Raw genomic sequence first — 24,684 nt, 5'->3', positions numbered from 1 at the left:
TTATATAACACATTTGTATAAAAAGAATTTCCTATAATCATTCTGCATAAATGCAAAGTTTTGAATTTATTCTTCAGTAGTGTCAATTCATTAGGCAAATTTACTCTAAGAAGAACAGTTCAAATATGGCTATCTGAACTAAGACATGCATATGAACCAAAATTTCTCCTTTCTGGTGATTACAATCTAAATAAATATAAAATGTACTGTTAAAAAAGACTATATTTTGAATTGTGAAACAGGTCTCTTCATCTCTCTCAAAATTCTTTAGATAACAAAAAGAAATTTCAGATAGGTAAAAGGGCCCCAAGTATACAAATACTGAAATGGCCTCGTTTTGTAACAGTGAGTGCTTTTCTCTTTGAGTGCTTCCTTGGTGGCTCAGTCGGTAAAGAATACACCTGCAATGCAGGAGACTGGGGTTTGACCAGTAGGTTGCAAAGATCCCCTGGGGGAGGAAATGGCAACCCACTTCAGTCAGTATTCTCGCCTGGGAAATGCCATGGACAGAGCAGCCTGGCAGGCTACAGCCCATGGGGTACCAAGAGTTGGACACGACTTAGTGACTAAACCACTACCACCACCTTTTTGAGTAGCAACCCAATTTAATGAAAATAAAGTAATATGCTGTGATGGAAACTATCCCTTATGATAGACATCAACCACAATGAAGAAGATGCTACAATGCTTTTGAAAGGCAACTGGGCGAAATGTTCATGTTATTTGATTTTGATCCAGTAATCCAGTTTGGGTGAATATATAATAAAACAAAAATAGTAAAACAAACCAGGTTTTTAAGTCAGAGTGATTTGGTTTAAAAATCTCAGTTCACCATTTATTAGCTGGGGGTCCCTAAATACTTTTATCAGTTACTTCTTTGTGTTTCAGTTCCTCATCTGTAGGTTATGAATGAATTTTACAGGACTGATGTGAAGGTTAAATGAATTAATACACTGAAAATATGAATGTCTCCCTTCTAAATGTTAAGATGTGGAAATAAATACATACTTTGATTGTACAAAATGTAAAATATAAATACTAAGTACATAAACACATGACCAAAAGAGCAACTAACATGTTAAAAGGACTGACTTTCTTATTGACATAAACTATCTACATTAACACTGGAGTGTTATCTTTATTAAGATTTTTGCTCTTAACGATTAACCTGTTCTATCAGACACGGAGTGGCTTCAAAGTTCATACTCATTTTACTACAGGTTAACTATATGTTTCCTCTATACTCTACACACATTATTTCTTTTTCCTTTTCTTGTTTTTCTGGCCAACAATGATGGTTTTAAGTCATTACAGTTGTCCCTGAGAGCTGTTCCACACCTCTCAACTGTTGTTAATCTGGTTTTCACAAGTCTGTGGCCACTCTACATACCCGGAGTAGAAAGTAGAGATATTTGCATTTGTGTGTGAAGAGTATATTCACTGCAGTACTGCTTACAATACAGAAAAAATTCAAAATTATCTAACTGTCCATCATAAGGAAACGACTTATACATACTACGGAACATTAGGTAAAGTTTTAAAATATGAGACAGGTCGATATGAATCTATCCACAGGGATCTAACACAAAAATATCTGAGCTATTATTGAATTAAAAGAGAAAAAAAATGCTGGTGAATCTTTTTTAAAACCGATTTGTTTGTCTAAAAGAAAACATATGAGTACAAGTTCTATGTATATATATATATATATTTACCATAAGTATGTACACAAAAGAACTATGGGTTAGAGAAGGAGAACAAGCGAGCACCTCTCTGTGGCTCTGCAGACGCTTCCCCGTGGGGAGCACAGGCCCAGAGTGGAACCAGACTGGGCTCCCCAGCACACGGGGCCCAAGCTTCCCTTTAGCTCAGGTCCAAGGGGAGTACAAGTAAAGCCGAGGGGGCAGAGTAGAAAATTCCACTTGGCCATGGCTTTTCACCATCCCTAATCACCCAATCAGCCTTTTCTCCATCCTCTCCACTTCTAGCCTCCCCTCTCATAAGCCTCTATCTAGTCTTTACCTTATCTCACGTGTACCCCATCTCCTAACCACCCTAAAGATACTTCAAGTCAGAAGTAACACAAATTAGAAGCCACTCATTCAAAAAATATTTGAGTGTCTATTATATGACAGATACTGCATTAAATGCTAAGAATGTAACTCTATAAATTATGGTGTATGCCTTCAAACTGATAGGGAAAGTTAGGAAATATTCAACAGGCCACACAGTAAGTAGCAGTGTTGGTATCTGAAGCAATAATCTCATTGCTTGCCAGGTAATGAGACACTTTGGCTACACTTTAAATTTGATTGGATTTACATAGGCTCAAATCCGCTCACACACAGTCACTCTAGAATCAGTTATTTCTTTGGATAACTACTGTAATTTTATCCACTGTGTATTGGTTACAATTTGAATTTTAAGGACACTTAACCCTGATAGGCTGATTTAATTTCCTACTATTTAAAGAACATTTAGTAGTTGTAATAAATCTTGTTTCCTCTATTAGATTGTAGGATTAAGAACAGTGTTCTCACTGTTCTGTTTTGTTTTTTAATCTCTAATCTTTGATCTGCATTGAAATGGAGCTCAAATCTATTGACTAAATGAAACCATTTCCCTCTAGAGCTAAAAAAAAAAGGACATGTAACTTAAAAAAATTAAAACTGGCAGGGCTTCCCTACTGGCTGAGATGGTAAAGAATCTGCCTGCAATGCGGGAGACCCGGGTTTGATCCCTGGTTCCAGAAGATCCCTTGGAGAAGGAAACAGCAGCCCACTCCAGTATTCTCACCTGGAGAATTCCACGGACAGAGGAGCCTGGTGGGCTATAGTCAGTGGGGTCGCAAAGGCTTGGACACGACTGAGTGACTAATATAATATTCTTAATTTGTAGAGAATAAAGGCAATTTTCACTTTTATATGGCAGCTTAAGGGCTAGATCCAGCTTTCAGCCTTATTCTTTCCAATGTTTTAAAAATTGGAAAACTTCACATAAAAAATGGACATCAGGCTTCTTTTGAAAAATCAGATTAGCAATACTGAACTCAAATTTTCCTATGACACAGACTTAGAGAACAGAACTTATGATTGCCAGGGGAGAAGGATCAGTGGAGGAGATAGTTAGGGAGTTTGGAATTGACATGTACACACTGTTATATTTTAAATGGATAACCACCAAGGTCCTACTGTATAGCACAGGGGACTCTGCTGCTCAATGTTACATGGCAGCCTGGACTGGAGGGGAGTTTAGGGGTGAATGGATACATGTGTATGTATGGCTGAGTCCCTTTGCTGTCCGCCTGAAGCTACCACAACATTGTTCATCGGCTATACTCCAATATAAATTAAAAAGTTTAAAAGCAAAAAAAAAAAAATTCCCCTGTGATAATAAGACAACAGAAGTTGAGGATCAGCTCTCTCTTTTGGAAAGTGCTCATGAACCCCATTTCCTATTATTTCAGTTGTTTAGCTGCTAGGTTGTGTCCAGCTCTTTGTGACCCCATGGACTGTGGCCAGCCAGTGTCCTCTGTTCATGGCATTTCCCAGCCAAGAGTACTGGAGTGGGTTGCTTTCTCCACGGGATCTTCCCAGCTCAGGGATCGAACCAGCATCTTCTGCGTTGGCAGGTGGATTCTTTCCCACTGAGCCACCAGGTCAGTTACACCTGGCCTATTTCATCCTTTAGTGTTACTTACCTAGTTCTGGCACAGGACATGCATTTGCATTTCTCTGGGTTACAGAAAATGACGGTGAAACATGACAAGTGCCATGTGTGAAAATATAGAGTATGAGGGAGTAGAGGGTATGATAAAAGGAAACGTTACTATCCTCATTTACATTTGTATCACAAGAATAATTACTCCAGGTACATTGTAAGTTAAATAGGATCATGTAGGAGATAAATTGGAAATGCAATACAAAAAAATGGATCACAATTTCCCATAGAAACAGGTAGGTAAAAATTAATTTCCAAATATATCTTAAAATTAAAATAAATTCTTAAGTTGGAAACTATGGTTGTTTTGAAGAGGCTGAAAAATTAAGACTAAGGGTGCCATCAGAGAACCCCATGAACAGTATGAAAAGGGTGCCATACCCAACATTATAAATCAACTATAAGCAAAAAAAAGAACCGGACAGCGAGATTTGTATGTAGGTAAATTTCTGAGAACCAACATAAAATATTGATACTGAAGTTTACATGTTACCTCATGACTGTAATTTATAATTACAGTTAAATTATAATCTGTAATGCAGAAAACATTTTGTTCCAAATCCTTATATTTTCTTTAAATGTGCTATCAATACACACATACAGGAGAAAAAAAGAGAAAAAAAATACAAAACAAAACCAGACAGATATGAAACAAGAATAGGAAGACAGGGAAAGCTCAATTAGAAGAATATAGTCACTGAAATAAATAAATTCAATAAGTAATAATACCTTTCCTTTGAAAGAAAAATTAGTAAATTATAAGATAGTATTGATGTCCTTCCCCTTAGATCTCCAAAAGGTTTGCACTTTCATTTCCTTCATATCTTTACTTCGAGGTCACCTTTTCAGTGAGGCCTTCCTTGTCTATCTTATTTAAAATTGCAAACCATTGCCCATGCTTTACTGCTTTCCTATCTACTTTTTTTCCCAAAACATTCATCACTATCCAACATACTAAATTATTTTACTTATCATATTTAATCAAATCTAAAAACAGAATCAATTTTAGGATGTATAATTAGGTTATATACCACCACAGAAACAAAAGTTCTGCAATTTAAACTAGAACACCAATGACTATACCTTGCAACATCTCTGAAATCAGGATGTATCTAAATGTGATTTGAATAGGTGAATGACCAGATGGCTAAATTAATGGGAGCACAAGAGTATTAAGAAGTAGAAGTAACATTAAGTTTACCCCTAGACAGATAAGACGAAAATGGAAAACATCAAGGATAAAGAGCAAGTGTAAGCATACCAGGAGAGCCTAACTGCCCACAAAGGAAAGACAATCACACCAACCGCAGGCTCCACATCAGCAACAACAGATATGCCAGAAGATAGGGCAGTGTTATTTTCAAAATGCTAAGAGAAAATGATTATCAAATTAGAATTCTGTGTCTTGCCAAACCATATACTTGAGAATATGCAAGAAAGAAACACACTTTGAACAGACTAAGTATTACCCAGAGGTCCTGGTTGAAAGAGAAAGTAAAAGTATGTACTAAGTAAAAGCACATGCTTAGTCAGGAAGAAAAAAGATCCCAGAGGGAGGAAATAGGTTTCAGGAAATGATACCGAGCAAAGAAATTCATAAAATGTATCGATAATCCAACCAACTCCTGACTGTATTATAAGTGTACATGTGTGTTATATTTTTGTAATTCAAAAATGTTGAATTGAAAACATGTTTGTGAATTACTGAAATGCCTGCAAGCCTACCAGAGAAGGCAATGGCACCCCACTCCAGTACTCTTGCCTGGAAAATCCCATGGATGGAGGAGCCTGGTGGGCTGCAGTCCATGGGGTCGCCAAGAGTCAGACACGACTGAGCGACTTCACTTTCACTTTTCACTTTCCTGCATTGGAGAAGGAAATGGCAACCCACTCCAGTGTTCTTGCCTGGAGAATCCCAGGGACAGAGGAGCCTGTGGGCTGCCGTCTATGGGGTCGCACAGAGTCGGACACGACTGAAGCGACTTAGCAGCAGCAGTTGCAAGCCTACAGTAAGGTAAGTGAGTCATTTCAATTAATTAGGAGAATCTTTATATATTTGATTCCATGATTTCAGTTCTGCACATTTCCCAAGGTTTTTCACTACCAACAAAATACAGCAAAATAATCTTCTCCTCTCAAATCTACAATTCCCATCTATGGTGTTATGAAGAAGTACCTGCAAAGAGCGTGGGTCATGCTGGCGTCTTTGACATTTGGGTCAGTAGTCAGGCTCCTGATGAGAACCGTGATCATCTGCAGAGGGATATGCTGCACGAGGCTCGCCAGGGCTACGGAAGGTTCGGACGACGCGTCTGTGTGGTTTTAATGAAGACAAACGGGCATGGCAAGAAGGTGTAAATGAAGTATGTACAGAGAACAGTTTACCACCCCTTCCACCGAGTGGTTGTTATGCTCCACCTCCTGTGTAGACACTAACATACAAGGAATGTTGAATTGCAGAAATGAGAGATTAAGAGCTAATTTCATTCTACAGGAAGAACTACTGCAACATAAAAACTATTCCTCACCATCACCATAGTTAGTCCCTAAGTTACTTTATTTTCTTGCATTCTTTAATATTTTGTCGTGCTAAAATAGTCATTTGTAAAAGCAGTAGTCAGAAAAGAAATGCAAGGCATCATTTAAATTGACTCCTTAGATCCTCCAAAGTAGCTTACCCCTATTAATCACAGTAGTTGTTACATTGCTCTAAGGACAATTTTTTAAATCTCTTAAAGAAGTAGAAATTAAGATGAATTTTAGGGGGATTTTGCTTAAAATACATAAAAATCAGGTAAAGCCAAGATGAGCACCTTTACTGCTACAGGTGAGAAAGTTCTCGGGAAATCTAATTGTTCTAGCAACACAGGCAATATAAGAACAATTACAATTAAAAAATAAACCAAAACTCAGATAATGCAAATACACAGCTGGCAATTCTTTCATTAATGCATTTAATTCAACAGAAAGCATGGAGCCTGCTAAAACTCTAGTCTTAGTTCTAATTCTCAAGCTAAAAGGGGGTTCCCTCCTTCACAACCTCAGTTTCCAACAACAGCCGGAACGATGATGGTACCAATCAGAGAGGGAGTGAACACAGTTTTGGATCTAGTATTGCACAACTTAGAGAGCTGGAAGTTCCATATCCGGACAAGGAATGTAAACACACAGGTAAAATTTCTGGGTGAGAAGGCATTTTCCTGTTAAGTTATCACCTGACCCCCTCCTGTAGTTCTAAGGACACAATTCGTGGCCTATATACACCTGGAGCAGGAAACACCCGAACACTCAGCAACGCCTGCAGGCCCCCCCCACCCCCCCGCATCCACTCTCACAAACTAAAGTGGACAGAAAATGCCAACATTTAGCAACTACACGGCTAACTTGGATAATCCAGTAATAAAACGAACGGCAAAGTCCAGGAATTAAAAATGTGGGAAAATTCAGAAGCTAAGGAAAAACTCATGACGACAGAGTCACACCACGACTATGATACGGTAAACATGATTATGCTGCCATTAGTCACTCATGAATAAAAGCTTTACATGCTTTACATAGTAGCTGTCATCCTCAAAGCATTCCATAACTTGAGCAGAGGCTGAGTAATTAAGCGACTTGTTTCCTGCCAAAGGTCTTAGACCTGGGCATTCTCAACCTTTAAAATAGAAACACTGCCCTTTTTTTAAGTCCAAAGTGACAGGCTGAATATGGCAGTGGAAGAGAATCTGGATGAGGGTATTAAGATTTGCTTTTCCACGAAGACGTTTTCAGAGCAGGGAAACGAACACAGTGTGTATGTAAGAGACACAAACTACATTTCCAAGAGAGGTTGTCCGGGAAGGCCACGACCCTTACCTGTGGAGGAAATGCTTGCAAAAACTTCTTGCAGAGAAGGCAGCAGGGTGGAGGGCTCGGCCTTCCAGATGTTCTGCAGCAAGTTACTCACTTTTGTCACCTGCGAAACATATTCCCGCAGCTCTTTCTCCTGGGTGGACACGCACTGGAAGTGGCCTATCGTTCGAACCAGCTGTTGGCAGAAGGTGATGGACAACTTCCCCTTGGGGATGCACTGCACGAAGTCGGTCAGGAGCTCGCTGAGTCGGGCGCACAGCTGCGGCTCCGGCCTCTCGCACACCATCCGCAGCACCTCCACCTGCAGCAGGCTAAAGAGGTCCAGCACCGACGGGCAGCTCATGATCAGCTTCAGGCCGTTGTGAATGTAGTCCACGATGGCTACGTCCTTCCTGTCCAGCGAGTGGTAGCCCTGCTGAAGGAGACCCAGCACGAACGTCTTGTTGAAGAAGGACTCGAACTCCGGCCGGTGGTAGCGCGCGTAAGCCTCCAGCACTTGGTGGCCCACCTGCCGCTGAAAGGGGTCCTGGCCCTCCAGGATGAGCCGGGTCGTCAGGTCAAACATGGCCTCGCACTGCGCCTCGTCCAGCCAGTGCTCCGCCGACTCCACCACCTTCCGCACGATCACCCGCTTTAGGGGCAGCGGGTGCGAAGAACTCACCAGGCCCTCTAGGATCTTGTCCATCGTCGCCACGCGGCAAGTTCCGGGCCAGGGGGTGAGGAGCCGGTGGCCACGGCCCCGAGGTGGGCCAGGAGAGCCCCGGGGCGGAGGCGAACCTGGAGCGCAGCAGCAGCAGCAGCGGGACCGACCACCGCCACCGCTGCCTCAGTAGCCACATTTATCGGGCAGGGGGGCCCATCCGAGTCCGGGCGGGAGTTGCCAATTCTGAGGCGCCTAAGAACCGGCCCCGTCCGCGCTGGGCCTAAGGAGCCAGAGGCCCACACTCCGCCGCCGCCGCCGCCCCGGGCCCGCGGTCTCTCTCAGCATCAGCGCGGAGGGGCCAGCGGGGGCCCCCCAGCGGCGGCAGGCACTCAGGGCCCGGGGCTGCCAGCCGCCTGGTGAGGAAGCGCGCCTCTGCGAGCCGCGGCAGGTGTAGGCGTTCGGGCTCCAGCAGGTCCTGGGATGAAACCCGCCCTGGGTTGAGTCAGGAGCGGCTGTCACGAAAGGTGCCGGGATCAGCCCGGCAGAAGAGGAGGCGGACACCCTTGACCCGGATTCAGAAGGTCCAGCGAACAGGAAGTGAAGGACGTCGGAACCTCCGGAAAGGCCCGCCCCTCCGCTACTTCTCTCCTCCTTCCCCTCTCTCCCTCCTCCGCCCCCGCCCTCCTACCCACTCCGGGGCCCCGCTCGGAACCCCCCGCGGTCCTGCCTCCTCGCTGCCGCGCAGGCGCGGCAGCCCCGGTGGAGTCGCGCGGCGACACCGGCGTCACTGGGGATCACGTGTAAGTCATAGGCGGCTTTCCGGGAGGTGCGGCCCGGAGCCGCTCCGGGAGAGCGGTGGACGTGATGAGTCCAGGATTCCCAGCTTCCGCTCTCTTGTCGGTTCTGTTCGGGTCGGGTTACTTGTGAAAGGCCGAGAAAGTTGTATTTAGTTCAAGTCTTGTGACTCAGAAAGTTTTGGAAACGTGAACCGAAGAGCATTTGGGGGAGAAAATAAGGAAAAGGACTCAAAACTCGGATTGAAGAGAAGCCGTTTAAGGTCGTGGCTTACTCATCAAGAGATGGACTAGGGTTCCTAAATGGTAGTGCCTTTCTCTTAACCCGTGGTTATAAAAGTAAGGGCGGTACTGGCGGCGGTATACATTTAGAAACGATCCACTGTCTTTAACCGGTATCTTTATAATGAGCTTTTGTGGGATAGCTATCAGGGCTCCCCTGATAGCTCTGTTGGTAAAGGATCCGCCTGCAATGCGGGAGACCCCAGTTCGATCCCTGGGTTGAGAAGATCACCTGGAGAAGGGAAAGGCTACCCACTCCAGTATTCTGGCCTGGAGAATTCCATAGACTGTAGAGTCCATGGAGTCGCAAAGAGTGGGACACGACTGAGCGATGGGGAAACAATGACAGTGTGGGACAGCGAAAAATACGTTGTCCCCAGAATGGGAGGAGAGGAAGGAAAATGATAGGTGAGAAAGAATGACAGTACTTTGAAAATAAACCCAGTGAAATCTTCACAGTATTTATGTTATGCTGACACTGGTTAACAATAAAGAATAGATGGAGTCATCATGTTTGTAGTTTTTCAAGTTAAATTCCAAAGATTCTTAAGAATTTAGGCTTTCATCAGAGGCCTTTAAATTGAAAAATTACCTAATTATGGCTCTGTTAAGACTTGACTCCTATGATTGTGAAATCAGACCTTAATGGCCTATAATACCGACTAAAATTTAAAGAACTGGTTCATTTAAAACGTACAACAGTAAAGAAGCAAAATTGTGAGTTGTTTACTTTGCTCAATGGTGTTTGGGTTTCTACCAATTTACAAAGTGGTTACACCAATATATTTAATACATTGGTAAAGGGTAATCTTGGGGCTTCCCAGATGGTTCAGTGGTAAGTTGTTTGCCTGCCAAGGCGAAAGATGTGGGTTCATTCCCTGGGTCAGGAAGATCCCCTGGAGAAGGGAATGGCAACCTGCTCCAGTATTCTTACCTGGAAAATCCCATGGATGGAGGAATGTGGAGGGCTATAGTCCATGGAGTCTCAGAGTTGGACCTGACTGATTGGCTAAGCACACACGCATGGATAATCTTGGAAAGAATAGCAGTTTAAACAGGATAGAAACTGGGTAGAGAAACTTAAGATGGAGTTAGTTTGTAGAAAGAGATTGATGATAAAAGAGAAATGAGGTAATTGGTGGATGTAAAAGTCATGCTAGAACTCAGGAATAGCTTTGGAACTTTTTCTTTTCCAATAGATGGAAAGTAAAACTACAGAGAAAAGTTTGACTTTACTGGGAATGGTGCCACATTGGAAGACAAAAATAAGGTGAAAGTAAAATATTAAGAGGAATGAATGGTAGGATTGTGAATTTATTGATTTAATTTAAATTCTAAGATGTAAAATTAACAATATTTAAATATTATACCTACACCCTATGTTACTTAGGACTTCCCTGGTGGCTCAGACTGTAAAGCGTCTGCCACAATGAGGGATACCCAGGTTTGATCCCTGGGTTGGGAAGATCCTCTGGAGAAGGAAATGGCAGCCTACTCAGTACTCTTGCCTGGAAAATCCCATGGACAGAGGACCTGGTAGGCTACAGTCCATGGGGTCGCAAAGAGTCGGACATGACTGAGTGACTTCACTTTCCTATCCTATGTTATGTATTAAGGGAATGAGAGGAAAAGACAATATTTGTTATACATATTAATTTATTTGAAGCAAATATTTTTGTTATATATACTAAGCAAATATACTATACATACATAATGAAATAAGGAAGAAATGCTTGTGACAACAGTCCAGATTCTGTCACTGAAGATGTGATTATAGTTGGTATTTTAACAACCTTTTCCCACTGTCTATTCTGTATTCCCTTTGCCTTCAGCAAGTACCTCAGCTGGTTGTAGTTCTTTGCCTGATGGAATGACCCAGACAAACCTTCATTTCTGAAGAGTCTGGGCCACGAGTAGTCCCGCCTGGGTTGGATTGTTGTAGATTTACACTGGCTTTAATCACAGAGCATGGTAATACTAAGAGATGCCCTGAGGGATTTCTTGTATTCCAGACAGAGTGCATTCCTTATCTCTATTATAGAATTGCTGTCCAATTTTCTCTTGGTAGTCAGGATCAATCACCCCAGTCAACACAGTAACTCCCTTCTTTACCTGTTGATTCATAGATATGAGGAATTGAAGGTGGCCTAGTGGCATTCTTAACTTGAAATTCAATGGAATCACTGTTGCATTTCCTGGTGGAAGCATTCTACAAACAGAGCCTAAGGTCTTGGGAACAAGGAGCAAACGTTTTGCTAGTAAGTCACTAGGAGAAATAGTTGAGTGGTACCACTCCCATTTCTACCCTTTCGTTTCTGAGCTTATGAATTCTGACTATGAGAGAAATGGCACCAAGTATTGGATGCTGATTCAAAGCATATAATCATTCTGGAAAGCTTTGCTACAGTTCTGCAAGTTCGAGTCACCTCTCTGTAAGTGCTGTCCCACTATTCTGTCCAGCCAGCTGCTTCTGGGTGGTGGGAAACAGAGAGCAGTGAATTCTGTGAATGTGGGTCCAGTTCCTCACTTCATTTGTTGTGAAGTGAGTTCCTTCATCAGAAGCACTGCTGCATAGAGTACTACGATGGTGGATCAAGCATTCAGTAAGTTCATGGATGGTAGTTTTGGCAGAAGCACTGTGTGCAGGAAAGGCAGATTTATATCTGGAGTCAATATTTATTCCAGTAAGAACAAAACATTTCCCCTTCTGTGATGGAAAGAGTCCACAGTAATCAACCTGCCACCAGGTTGGCAGGCATTCAAGGCGTGGTAACCCGAGGGTTGGTCCCTGGTGTTGGAAGTTTCAGTGCTCAGCAGTGGCCATAGCCAGGTTGGCCTTGAGGAGTGGAAGTGGAAGTCATGTTTCTGAGTCCATGTGTGACCTTCATTCTTGTCACCAGGGCCACTTTGTCCATGAGTACATTGGGGAATAATGATAGGGGTGACTAGGGAAAAAGTGATTGGCCATAGACCAGGAATCATTCTGTAATCGTATATCTGGCCATTTCTTCTTCCAATCAAAGTGAACAACCAGGTTCCCTGCTGGTTCCCTGTGAGTCTGCCCACTGGCAGGATTCCTTCACCATTGCCCTTCAGGGATGTCCCAGAACAAGGGATTGTATTACTCCAGCCATCTACTTTTGGGTGGGGCTTGTATATTGTCCAAAATCATCTCTAATCAAGGCCAGGGTCTACTCTTCCACTGTCAGCTGATTTAGGGAACTCTCCATGAGGCCATTGGTGCAGATTTATTTTTTACTGGTATGCGAACATCTTACCATTAAGTCTAGAGTAGTTCCTACCCCAGGTCCGTCTTTCGCTCATCAGGCCCAGTGAGCGTAACGCCATCAGTGTAGTGGAGCAGCGTGCTGTCTTGTGGAAGAGAAAGACAATCAAGATACCTGTGAATTAGATTATGACCCCTTCATTAGAACTGGAGAGTTCATAGTCCCCTGAGGTACGAGAGCAAAAGTGTATTGCTGTTGGCCTTGCTAGCTGGAAACTGCTTCTGGTGGTCTTACCAATAGATATAGAGAAAAAGCAAACAAACAGAAAACATTTGTCAGATCAATAGCTGCGTGTCAGGTGCCAGGGGATGTGTTTATTTGCTCAGGCAATGGAGCTACATCTGACAGAGCAACTGCAACTGGCCTTTCCACCTGATTAAGCTTATGATGGTTCATTGTCATTCTCTGAGATGCATCGCTCTTCTGCACAGGTTAAATAGATGAGTTGAATGTGGATGTAGTGGGAATCACCGTGCCTGCATTTTTCAAGTCCTTGATTGTGGCACTAATCTACTGCAGTCTTTCCAGGAATAGGGCAGTGCTTTTAGTTTACCATTTTCCTAGGTAGAGGCAGTTCTAATGGATTCCACCTTGCTATTCCCATTTGAATAACCCTCACTGTGTAGGTCAGGGAGCCATTGTGGGGATTCTGCTAGCTGCTGAGTGTATCTGTTCCAGTAATTCTGGTATTGGGAAATAACCACAGAATAAGTTAGGAGACGCCCTGGGCTCACTCAGTGTGAAACAGACTTGATCTAAAATCCCACTGATCGCTTGACCTCCGTAAGCTCCTACTCTGACTGCTAGATCACAACAATGTTTTAGATCTCTTGGAATTAACATCAGTTCTGAGTCAGCACTGACATGAGTCCCCAGAAACACTAATTAATCAATTTCCTTTTTGCCCAATCACAGTTACCCTGGCAAAAGCTGTGGGTTACTTTGGGAAAGGCTGGGAGAATGATTAACAGTATAAATTTTTGGCAGTTCATCCATTGGGTTCTGGATCTATAAACCAGTTGAGATCTAGGAAATGAATAAGGGACCTTGAACCTGTCTTTTTATGGTTCAGGTTAAATTTTTGTTCTCTTGACCTAGAATTTTCCTGCTTAGGCAGATCAAGAAAGAATTTAGTAGGCTTCCTATCTATTGCATTTCTAGGAATGACATGATCAACTAGCTAATGCCTTAGGTCTGTACAAGTCAGACTATTCTGATTGCTGCTGCTTTGCTGTCCATTATGGTCACCATACTGTCCTTGCCTTTGGCAGATCCCTGCCAGCCAGGATATAGTTACTCCCGTTGCATTTAGGTTTTCTAGTTCAGTGACTGCAGTCCCTGTTGTAAGGTCTGGCCTAAAAAGAAGAGCAGTCACAGAGTTCTTCAGAGATGTTGGGGTTCTTCTCACAAGTCTGTTTCTCACAGTAGTGGTGAGAACATTTTCTGGACCCTCCCAGTGTGAATGCCTGGGTCCTAACTGACAAATCCACTCTAACATTTCAATCTAAGTCTTTGAATCTCTGCATTAAGTGAAGGCAGGTCTAGCATTTCTAATTTGCCCACTGCAGAGTGTCTGAGATCAGTAAGGGAATTAGTGTAGATGGAAGAGGAGGAAAAAAAAAAAAAAAAACAACTCTAAGATGGGGTGCTCCAACATTTAGATATTTGGGAGATTAGGAACAAATTTATTTGTTTCCTCCAGCCAAGTGTACATGCACAAGTGCAAGCATAGAATAAGCAGAGAGGGTTGGACATTACCAGGGTTGTAGTTTAGCCAAGCACAGGGAAACAGGAAAAGGGCTGGAGAATTAAGAGTGTATGCAAAGGAGTGGTTATGACTGACCATGCAATTTAAGCTGAATAAAGATAGAAGTTTATAGATTTGAGAGACAAGAAAAATATATTAGAACCAATGAATTGTTGGTTCTGGTGAGGTCAGAGGACGGTTGAAATTTCACAGTTTCCCAGTAGAAGTGGTGAGCTGGAAAAGTAGAAGATGGTGGTCAGAAAGTGAGATGCCTCAAGTTGAGACAATTGAGAAGGCAGTGCAGTTGTCCTTTGGTATCTGCAGAGGATTGGTTCAAGGGTCCCACATGGATGCCATAATCCATGGGTGCTCAGTCCCTTTTATTAAAATGGCATTTGATTTGCATGTATCCTTTGTGCATCGTCTTGTATACTTTAAATCATCTCTAGATTGCTTATGATACCTAATACAAAGTGCAGATAACCCTTGAGCAATGTGGGTGTTAAGAGCCCTGGCGCTTTGTGCATTGGAAAATCCATGTATAACTTTACAGTCAAAGTCAGAAAGAGAAAAGCAAGTATGGTATACTAACTCATATATATGGAATCTAAAAGGATGGTATGGATAAACCTATCTGCAGGGCAGCAGTGGAGACACGGACATAGAGAACAGACTTGTGGAGACAGAGGGAGGAATTAGAGGGTGGGACGAACTGAGAGAGCAACACCGAAACATACACATTACCAAATATAAAATACACAGCCAGTGGGCATCTGCTATGTGACTCAGCTCAAACCCCAGGCCATGTGACAACCTGGAGGGGTGGGATGGGATGGGAGGTGGGAGGGAGTTTCAAGAGGGAGGGGACATATGTATACCTGTGGCTGATTCACATTGATATATGGCAGAAGCCAACACAATATTGTAAAGCGATTATCCTCCAATTAAAAATAAATAGGTTAAAAAAAAACTTTACAGTCAGCTCTCTGTATGCTTGGCTCCACACCCACAGATTCAGCCCACTGTGGATCGTGCAATACTATAGTATTTAGTAAATAACAAAACAACCCGCGTGGAAGGACCGGTACTGTTCACTTCCAGCTTGTTTGAGGGTCAACTGCAAATGTTATGGAAATAGTTGCCAGTGCACAGCAAATTCAAGGTTTGCTTTTAGAAACTTTATAGAATTTGTTTCTAAACAAATTTTTTTTCTAAACAAATATTTTTTGATCCACAGTTGTTTGAATTAGAGGATCTGGGATGCACAGATACGGAGGGCCGACCGTAGTTATTGGGGAAGATGAGAGCTGAGGTATGGCCACATGAGTAAGTAGCTGGAGTAAGGTGGAGAATAAACCCCGGAGGAGAGAAGGTCAAGGCACTGAGTGGCGGTGTATTAGGCAGATCGTCCCTGTGGATGTTGAAGGCCACTGAGAGTAACGACAGGAGTGGGGTTTGAGACAGTGTCAGGGAGTCAGGGGAAGGGGAGGCTGGCCTGGGCACTGTTTGGGCACTGCAGCAGAGAAAGAGACTTAGTGCTGTTATTTGAAGTCATAAAACTTAAATGGGCAGGTTTATTGAGGAGAGAAGAAAGAGTGGTCTGGAAGGAGCAATGGGGAGCAGGCATGTCATCTCCACCTCCAAACTTAGTAGTGGTGGCCTTTGGGAGTTGAGAGGGCTGCAGGGTTGATCAGGTTTTAAAGCAAGAAGGGAAGGGAATGTTTACAGAGAAGGCGATTTTGCTGATGACTGAGTCTCACACAGCCCAGTGGAGTTTTCAGGTATCAGACAGGGATCAGAAATGGGCCCAAAAAGGAGATGCTCAGCTTTATGGAAATTAGAGTCCTGAAGATGAGAGTTAACTTTGGCTTCTTGTGACAACTAAAATCAGCAGGCATAAAGGGCATCATGAAATTTATCCTGATGAAAGTCTTTGAAAGAAGCTTTAAGTTCAGAGTGGAAACCATAATGAAATAAATGTGCAACCTCAGTGCCTATTCAAGGACAAGTTTGGGCTTGGATCAGTCATGAGTGAAATGCTGGCTGGCAAATGTCTGCCTTGTAAAGGGTGCAGGGTGGTTTATGGGGTTATGAAGGGATCTGAAGACCTTGGAGATAATCAAAGTTTATTATTCATTACCTTCAATTTACATCATCTAGCAATTATTGCTGCTATTCAAAGACTTTTATCATCAGAAGAGGATCTTTCTCAAAAGCTAGGCAGTAATTTTCTGCCCTCTTGCATGAGAGGAGTTTGAATAGCAATAGTATGTTGGCGATTTGTAGACATTTTACATATTGTTGCATTCAAACAAAATTTGAAACTTGAGATTTTGAATTTTTAAAAATAATCCCCGAACATCAAAGCAGTCATAACTGGCTGAGCTTGAATTCCTAATAAAGATATCATGAGGGGACCCCAGACCTAAAAAATGGACATAATGTTTATGAAAGTGAAAGTTTCTCAGTTGTGTACGACTCTTTGCGAACCCATGGGCTGTCCCTGGAATTCTCCAGGCCAGAATACTGGAGTGGGTAGTCTTTCCCTTCTCCAGGGGATCTTTCCAACCCAGGGATCAAACCCAGATCTCCCGCATTGCAGGCAGATTATTTACCAGCTGAACAGAGAGGCCCAAGAATATTGAAGTGGGTAGCCTATCCCTTCTCCAGCAGATCTTCTCGACCTAGGAATCAAACCAGGGTCTCCTGCATTGCAGTCAGATTCTTTACCAACTGAGCTATCAGGGAAGCCAGTAATGATCCAGAAAGCAAAGAGAACTAGAGCCTCTTGATGAGAGAGGAGAATGAAAAAGCTGGCTTAAAACTCAACTTTCATAAAACAAAGGTCATGGCATCCAGTCCCTTTACTTCATGGCAAATAGATGGGGAAACAATGGAAACATGAGAGATTTTCTTTTCTTGGGCTCCAAAATCACCACAGATGGTGTCTGCAGCCATGAAATTAAAAGATGCTTGCTGCTTGGAAGAAAAGCTATGACCAACCTAGACAGCATATTAAAAAGCAGAGATATTACTTTGCCGACAAAGGTCTGTCCAGTCAAAGCTATGGTTTTTCCAGTAGTCATGTATGGATGTGAGAGTTGGACCATAAAGAAGGCTGAATGCCAAAGAACTGATGCTTTTGAACTTGGTGCTTTTGAGCTTGAGAGTCCCTCTGACAGCAAGGAGATCAAACCAGTCCATCCTAAAGGAAATCAGTCCTGAATGTTCATTGGAAGGACTGATGTGGAAGTTGAAGCTCCTATATTTTTGCCTCCTGATACGAAGAACTGACTCATTGGAAAAGACCCTGATGCTGGGAAAGATTGAAGGCAGGAGGAGAAGGGGACGACAGAGGATGAGATGGTTGGATGGCATCACCGACTTGATGGACTTGAGCTTGATCAAGCTCAGGGTTTTGGTGAAGGACAGGGAAGCCTGGTGTGCTGCAACCATGGGGTTACAAAGTCAGACACAGCTGAGCGACTGAACTGAACTGAGCTGAAGGATGGTTTTGCCCTTAATCAACAAGTCTGGAATTTTCAGTCAGCACCAATCTGACCAGAGATAATCTGCCACTGTGGGCCTTTTCCATTCCCTAGAGGAAGAGAGGCAATCTGCATGATAAAACCCTGTGGTTCCTCCCCACCCACCCCAAAATGTCCTCCAGCCTAAAGTAATTCCTTCTGTTCTGTTGCGAATAGCTCCCTTCCCCACCCTTCTTCCTAAAAAAACCTTCCATTTTAAACAATCCATAGAAGTGTCAAAGACAATGAGAGAACCTTGGGGTCACAAAGAGTTGGACACAGCTGAGTGACTAAGCATAAACACAAAGAGGACAGTAATATAGGAAATGGATGATAAAGGTGTTTAAGACGTATAGAAAACAGAGCAATCATGCAGACAGATAATTGAACAGACAAGTAAGGAGACTGAGTCAGTAATCATGTAACTCCCAAAGACTGAACAGACGGCTTCACTGGTGAATTCTACCAAACATTTAACAATGAACTAATGCCAGTTCTTCTCAACCTCTTCCGAAAAATTTAAGAGGAGTGAACACTCCCAAATTTATAAGGCCAGCATTACCCTGATACCAAAACCAAAAGAAGAAAACTACAGGCCAATATTTCTGATGATTGTAGGTGTAAAAATCCTTAACAAAGAAGATCAAATTGAGTTCCACAGTATACTGAAAGGATCTTACACCATGATCAAGTGATTTTTTTATCTGGGATGAAAGTATGGCTCAATATACACAAATTAATAAATGTAATATGCTACATTAATAGAATGAAAGACAAAAATCATATGTTCACCTCATTAGATGCAGAAAGAGCAGTTGAAAAAATTAAGTTTTTTCATGATAAAAACTGAAAAATTGAGTATAGAAGGAACTTCCTCAACAAAATAATGGCCATACATGACAAACCCACAACTAACTTCATACTCAATGGTGAAAAATTAAATAATTTCCCTCTAAAATTAGAAGAAGGATGACCACTGTCACCATTTTTATTCAGCATAGTACTGGAACTCCTAGCCAGAGCAATTAGGCAGGAAAAAGAAATAAAAAGCATTTATATTAAGAAGGAAAAAAATAAAACTGTTTGATGGTGACATGATCTTGTATATAGAATATCCTAAAGAATCCACCAAAAACTGTTAGAACTGAGAAATGAAGTAAAGTTGCAGAATATAGAATCAACATACAAAAATTATTTAGAATTCTATACTTTATGATGAACTGTCTGAAAAAACAGTCTCATTTATAGTATCAAAAACAATAAAATACCTAGAAATAAATTTAATCGAGAAAGTGAAAGGTCTGTACTCCAAAAACTAAGATATTGATCAAAGAAATTGAAGAAGACATGAATAAAAGGAAAGATATTCCATGCCCATGGATCTAAAGAGTTAATATTATCAAAAATGGCCATACTGTCTAAACCCAGGGGTTCCCAACAGGTATCAGTCTGTGGTCTCTTAGAAACCAGGCCTCACAGCAGGGAGTGAGCAGTAGGCAAGTGAGGGGAGCTTTACCTGCCACTCCCCATTTTTCACATTACCACATGAACCACCCCACCGCCTTGGTCTGTGGAAAAAGTATCATCCATGAAACCGGACCCTGGTGCCAAAAAGGTTGGGGACCACTAATCTCAATCATATATAGATCTAATGCAATCTCTATCAAAATTCCAATGGTGTTTTTCAGAGAAATACAAGAAACTATCCTGAATTTCATGTGGACTCACAAAGACCTCAACTAGCTAAAAGTATCTCGGAAAGCTGGAGGCATCACAGTTTCTGGTTTCAAACTATTACAAAGCTGTGGTAATAAACACAGGACAGTTCTGGCAGAAAACAGACACACAGACCAATGGGGCATAATTGAGAGCCCAGAAATACACCCATGCATATTTGGCCAACTAGGGAGCCAGACATACTCAATGGGGAGAGGGAGTTTCTTTAGTAAATGATGTTGGGTGAATTGGGTATTCACATGCAAAAGAATGAAGCTACACCCTCCTGCCACTCACAATGTGTAACTCAAAATGAATTAAATTAACATAACACCTGAAATTAGGAAACTTTTAGAAACAGAAAAAGCTCCTTGACCTAGGTCTTAGAAATGACATTTTTTGGTTGTGAATCCCAAGACACAAGTAAAAAAAAGCAAAACTCAGTCATTTTCTCAAAGAAAACATACAAATGGCCAAAAAGCATATGAAAAGAAGCTCTGTATCACTAGCTATCAGGAAAATGCAAATCAGAACCACAATGAGATACTATCTCTCATCTGTTAAGATGATTGTTCTCAGAAAGACACATGCTGGCAAAGATGTGTAGGAAATGAAGTCTGGTGCACTGTTTGTGGGAATGTAAATTGTTCAGTTCAGTTCAATTGCTCAGTCATGTCCGACTCTTACAATCCCATGGACTGCAGCACGCCAGGCCTCCCTGTCCATCACCAACTCCGAGAGTTTACTTACACTCCTGTCCGTTGAGTCAGTGATGCCGTTGTATCATCTCATCCTCTGTCGTCCCCTTTTCCTCCCACCTTCAATCTTTCCCAGCATCAGGGTCTTTTCCAGTGAGTCAGTTCTTTGCATCAGGTGACCAAAGTATTGGGAGTTTCAGCTTAAACATCAGTCCTTCCAATGAACACCCAGGACTGATCTCCTTTAGGATGGACTGGTTGGATCTCCTTGCAGTCCAAGGGACTCTCAAGAGTCTTCTCCAACACCACAGTTCAAAAGCATTAATTCTTTGGTGCGCAGCTTTCTTTATAGTCCAAGTCTCACATTGATACATGACTACTGCAAAAACCATAGCCTTGATTAGACCTTTGTTGGCAAAGTAATATCTCTGCTTTTTAATATGCTGTCTAGGTTGGTCGTAACTTTTCTTCCAAGCAGCAAGTGTCTTTTAATTTCATGGCTGCAGTCACCATCTGCAGTGATTTTGGAGCCCTGCAAAGTAAAGTCTGTCACTGTTTCCACTGTTTTCCCATCTATTTGCCATGAAGTGATGGGACCAGATGCCATGATCTTCATTTTCTGAATGTTGAGTTTTAAGCCACCTTTTTCACTCTCCTCTTTCACTTTCATCAAGAGGCTCTTTAGTTCTTCTTCACTTTCTGCCATAAGTGTGGTGTCATCTGCATATCTGAGGTTATTGATATTTCTCCTGGAATTCTTGATTCCAGCTTGTGCTTCCTCCAGTCCAGCATTTCTCATGAAGTTCCCTCATAGCTCAGTCGGTAAAGAATTGGCCTGCAATGCAGGAGACCTGGGTTCGATTCCTGGGTCAGGAAGATCCCTTGGAGAAGGAAATGGCAATCCACCCCGGTATTCGTGCCTGGAAAAACCCATGGACAGAGGAGCCTGGTGGGCTACAGTCCATGGGGTTGCAAGAGTCGGACAGGACTTAGTGACTAAACCAACACCACCACCACTATGCCTATAAGTTAAATAAGCAGGGTGACAATATACAGCCTTGACGTACTTCTTTCCCAATTTGGAACCAGTCTGTTGTTCCATGTCCAGTTCTAACTGTTGCTTCTTGACCTGCATACAGGTTTCTCAGGAGGCAGATCAGGTAGTCTCATATTCCCGTCTGTTTAAGAATTTTCCACAGTTTGTTGTGATCCACACAGTCAAAGGCTTTGGCATAGTCAATAAAGCAGAAGTAGATGTTTTTCTGAAACTCTCTTGCTTTCTTGATGATCCAGGGGATGTTGGCAATTTGATCTCTGGTTCTCCTGCCTTTTGTAAATCCAGCTTGAACATCCGGAAGTTCATGGTTCACGTATTGTTGAAGCCTGGCTTGGAGAATTTTGAGCATTATTTTGCTAGTGTTTGAGTTGAGTACAATTGTGCAGTAGTCTGAACATTCTTTCGCATTGCCTTTCTTTGGGATTGGAATGAAAACGGACCTTTTCCAGTCCTGTGGCCACTGCTGAGTTTTCCAAATTTGCTGGCATATTGAGTACAGAACTTTCACAGCATCATCTTTTAGGATTTGAAATAGCTCAACTGGAATTCCATCACCTCCACTAGCTTTGTTTGTAGTGATGCTTCCTAAGGCCCACTTGACTTTGCATCCAGGATGTCTGGCTCTAGGTGAGTGATCGCACCATTATGTTTATCTGGGTCATGAAGATCATTTTTGTATAGTTCTTTTGTGTATTGATGCCACCTTTTCTTAATATCTTCCGCTTTTGTTAGGTCCATACCATTTCTGTCCGTTATTGTGTCCATCTTTGCAGGAAAATTTCCCTTGGTATCTCTAATTTTCTTGACAAGATCTCTAGTCTTTCCCATTCTATTGTTTTCCTCTATTTCTTTGCATTGATCACTGAGGAAGGCTTTCTTATCTCTCTTTGCCTTTCTTAGAAACTCTGCATTCAAATGGGAATATCTTCTTTTCTCCTTTACCTTTACCTTGTATTCTTTTCTCAGCTATTCATAAGGCCTTTCAGACAACCATTTTGCCTTTGTGCATTTCTTTTTCTTGGCAATGGTTTGATCCCTTCCTCCTGTACATTGTCACGAACCTCTGTCCATAGTTCTTCAGGCACTCAGATCTAATCCCTTGAATCTATTTCTCACTTCCACTGTATAATCGAAAGGGATTTTATTTAGGTCATACTTGAATGGTCTAGTGGTTTTCTCTACTTTCTTCAATTTTAAGTCTGAATTTTGCAATAAGGAATTCATGATCTGAGCCACAGTCAGCTCCTGGTCTTGTTTTTGCTGACTGTATAGAGTTTCTCCATCTTTGGCTGCAAAGAGTATCATCAATCTGATTTTGGTGTTGACCATCTGGTGATGTCCATGTGTAGAGTCTTCTCTTGTGTTGTTGGAAGAGGGTGTTTGCTATGACTAGTACGTTCTTTTGACAAAACTCTTATTAACCTTTGCTGCTAAGTCACTTCAGTCGAGTCTGGCTCTGTGCAACCCCGTAGATGTCAGCCCACCAGGCTCCCCCGTCCCTGGGATTCTCCAGGCAAGAACACTGGAGTGGGTTGCCATTTCCTTCTCCAATGCATGAAAGTAAAAAGGGAAAGTGAAAAAAAAAAAAAAAGGGAAAGTGAAGTTGCTCAGTCGTGTCCGACTCTTAGACCCCATGGACCACAGCCCACCAGGTTCCTCCATCCATGGGATTTTCCAGGCAAGCGTACTGGAGTGGGGTGCCATTGCCTTCTCCGTTATTAACCTTTATTCCAATGTAAATTGGTATAACCACAATTGGAAAAGTATGGAGGATTCTCAAAAGATTAAAGATCCAACTATAATATGATTCACCCATCCTACTGATGAGTGTGTATTGAAATGAAATCACTATCTCAAAGCTATATCTATACCTTCATGTTCACTGTAGTGTTCTTCATAACAGTCAAGACATGGAAATAACTTAAGTGATCACTGGCAGATGAATGGATAAAGAACATGAGGTTTATTTGTAGTGTGGAATATTATTTACCCATACAAAAGAAATAAATCTTGCCGTTTGTGACAAATGAATAGACATTGAAGGCATTTTGCTAAGTGAAATGAGTCAGAGAAAGAAAGATAAATGCTTTATGATCTCACTTGTGGAATCTAAAAGTAACAAACTCCTAGAAACAGAAAGGAGTTGGTAATTGCCAGGGGCTGAGGAATAGGGGAGGTAGGGAGATGTTGGTCAAATAGTACAGACTTCAGCTAGAAGATGAATAAATTCTGTGGATCTAAGGTAGTACAAGGTGACTCTAGTTAACATTTTATTGTATTCTATGCTAGGAAGTTGCTATGAGAGTAGAGTTTTAACCATTCTCACCCCAACAACAGAAACAAAGGTGGTTATATGAGAGGAGGAATATTTTAACAATCTTATTGTGGTATTTATTTCACAACATAATGTGTAACAAAAGATTACATTGTACACCCTAAAAAAAAAAAAAAAAAAAAAGATTACATTGTACACCCTAATCTAAGTCTATACAGTGTTATGATAGTTATATCTCAATAAAGCTGGAAAAAATGACAGTACTCATTAGTACTTAGATGTGAATGACAAAAGACAGAGATTAGAAGAGTGGATTAAAAACATGTAATCCAACTATGTACTGTCTCCAATTGGTTTATTTTACATTCAAAAGTACAAATAGATTGAAAGTGAAGGAATGGGAAAAGATATTCTATGAAAATAGTAACCAAAAGAGAGAAAGTGTTGCTATACTTCTATCAGACAAAATAGACATTAAATCAAAAAAGGTTGCAGGAGACGAAAACATTTAGAAAAGTTTAAATGCATCAAGAAGATGTAACAAATACTTATGCACTTCATGACATCGTCAAAATATATGAAGCAAAAACAGAATTAAAGTGAGCTATGCATAATGCTAAGTGGAGTGCATCAGGTAAACACAAATACTGAATGATTTTATTTATATGTGGAATCTAACACATCAAACTCAGAAACAGAGAGCAGATTGGTAGTTGCCAGACGCAGAGGTTGAGGGTAGGGGAAAAGAGTGAAGGTGGTCAAAAGGTGCAAACTTCCAGTATGAGTTTTGTGGATGTAATGTACAGCATGGTGAATATAATTAAAATACTATATATTTGAAAGTTGCTGAGAGTGAGTCTTACAAGTTTTCATCGCAAGGAAAAACCTGTAACTATATGATGTGATGGATATTAACTAAACTTACTGTCTTAATCATTTTGCAGTATATATGCATGTCAAATCATTGTTGCACACCTTAAACTAATTCAATGTTGTATGTAAATTATAAAACCAGAAAAAATAAAAGGAGAAACAGTTCTATAATAGTTGAAAGACTTCAATACACTCGCAATAATGGATAGAACA

General features: G+C 41.7%; 2 protein-coding genes across 2 annotated transcripts in view; one reads left to right on the top strand and one right to left on the bottom strand.

Moving 5' to 3' along the window:
- USP38 (ubiquitin specific peptidase 38) overlaps window positions 1-8,649 on the bottom strand; it is a 34,098-nt gene extending 25,449 nt beyond the window's left edge. The window contains exons 1-2 of the mRNA XM_043902505.1: window positions 7,576-8,649; window positions 5,897-6,032 (exon numbers count right to left, since the gene is read on the bottom strand). Of these exons, the coding sequence (XP_043758440.1) occupies window positions 5,897-6,032; window positions 7,576-8,257 (818 nt within the window). The 5' untranslated portion in view covers window positions 8,258-8,649. The remainder of the gene's footprint in view (window positions 1-5,896; window positions 6,033-7,575) is intronic.
- Window positions 8,645-24,684, top strand: part of LOC122694162 — a 250,506-nt gene continuing 234,466 nt past the window's right edge. Inside the window, exon 1 of the mRNA XM_043902519.1 lies at window positions 8,645-9,015. The gene's annotated coding sequence lies outside the window, so the exon portion shown is untranslated. The remainder of the gene's footprint in view (window positions 9,016-24,684) is intronic.

The sequence above is a fragment of the Cervus elaphus genome, chromosome 5 (genome assembly GCF_910594005.1).
Source record: "Cervus elaphus chromosome 5, mCerEla1.1, whole genome shotgun sequence".
Classification (NCBI taxonomy): Eukaryota; Metazoa; Chordata; class Mammalia; order Artiodactyla; family Cervidae; genus Cervus; species Cervus elaphus.
Note: the sequence above shows the minus strand (reverse complement) of the source record. Positions and strands in the feature narration are given on the sequence as shown.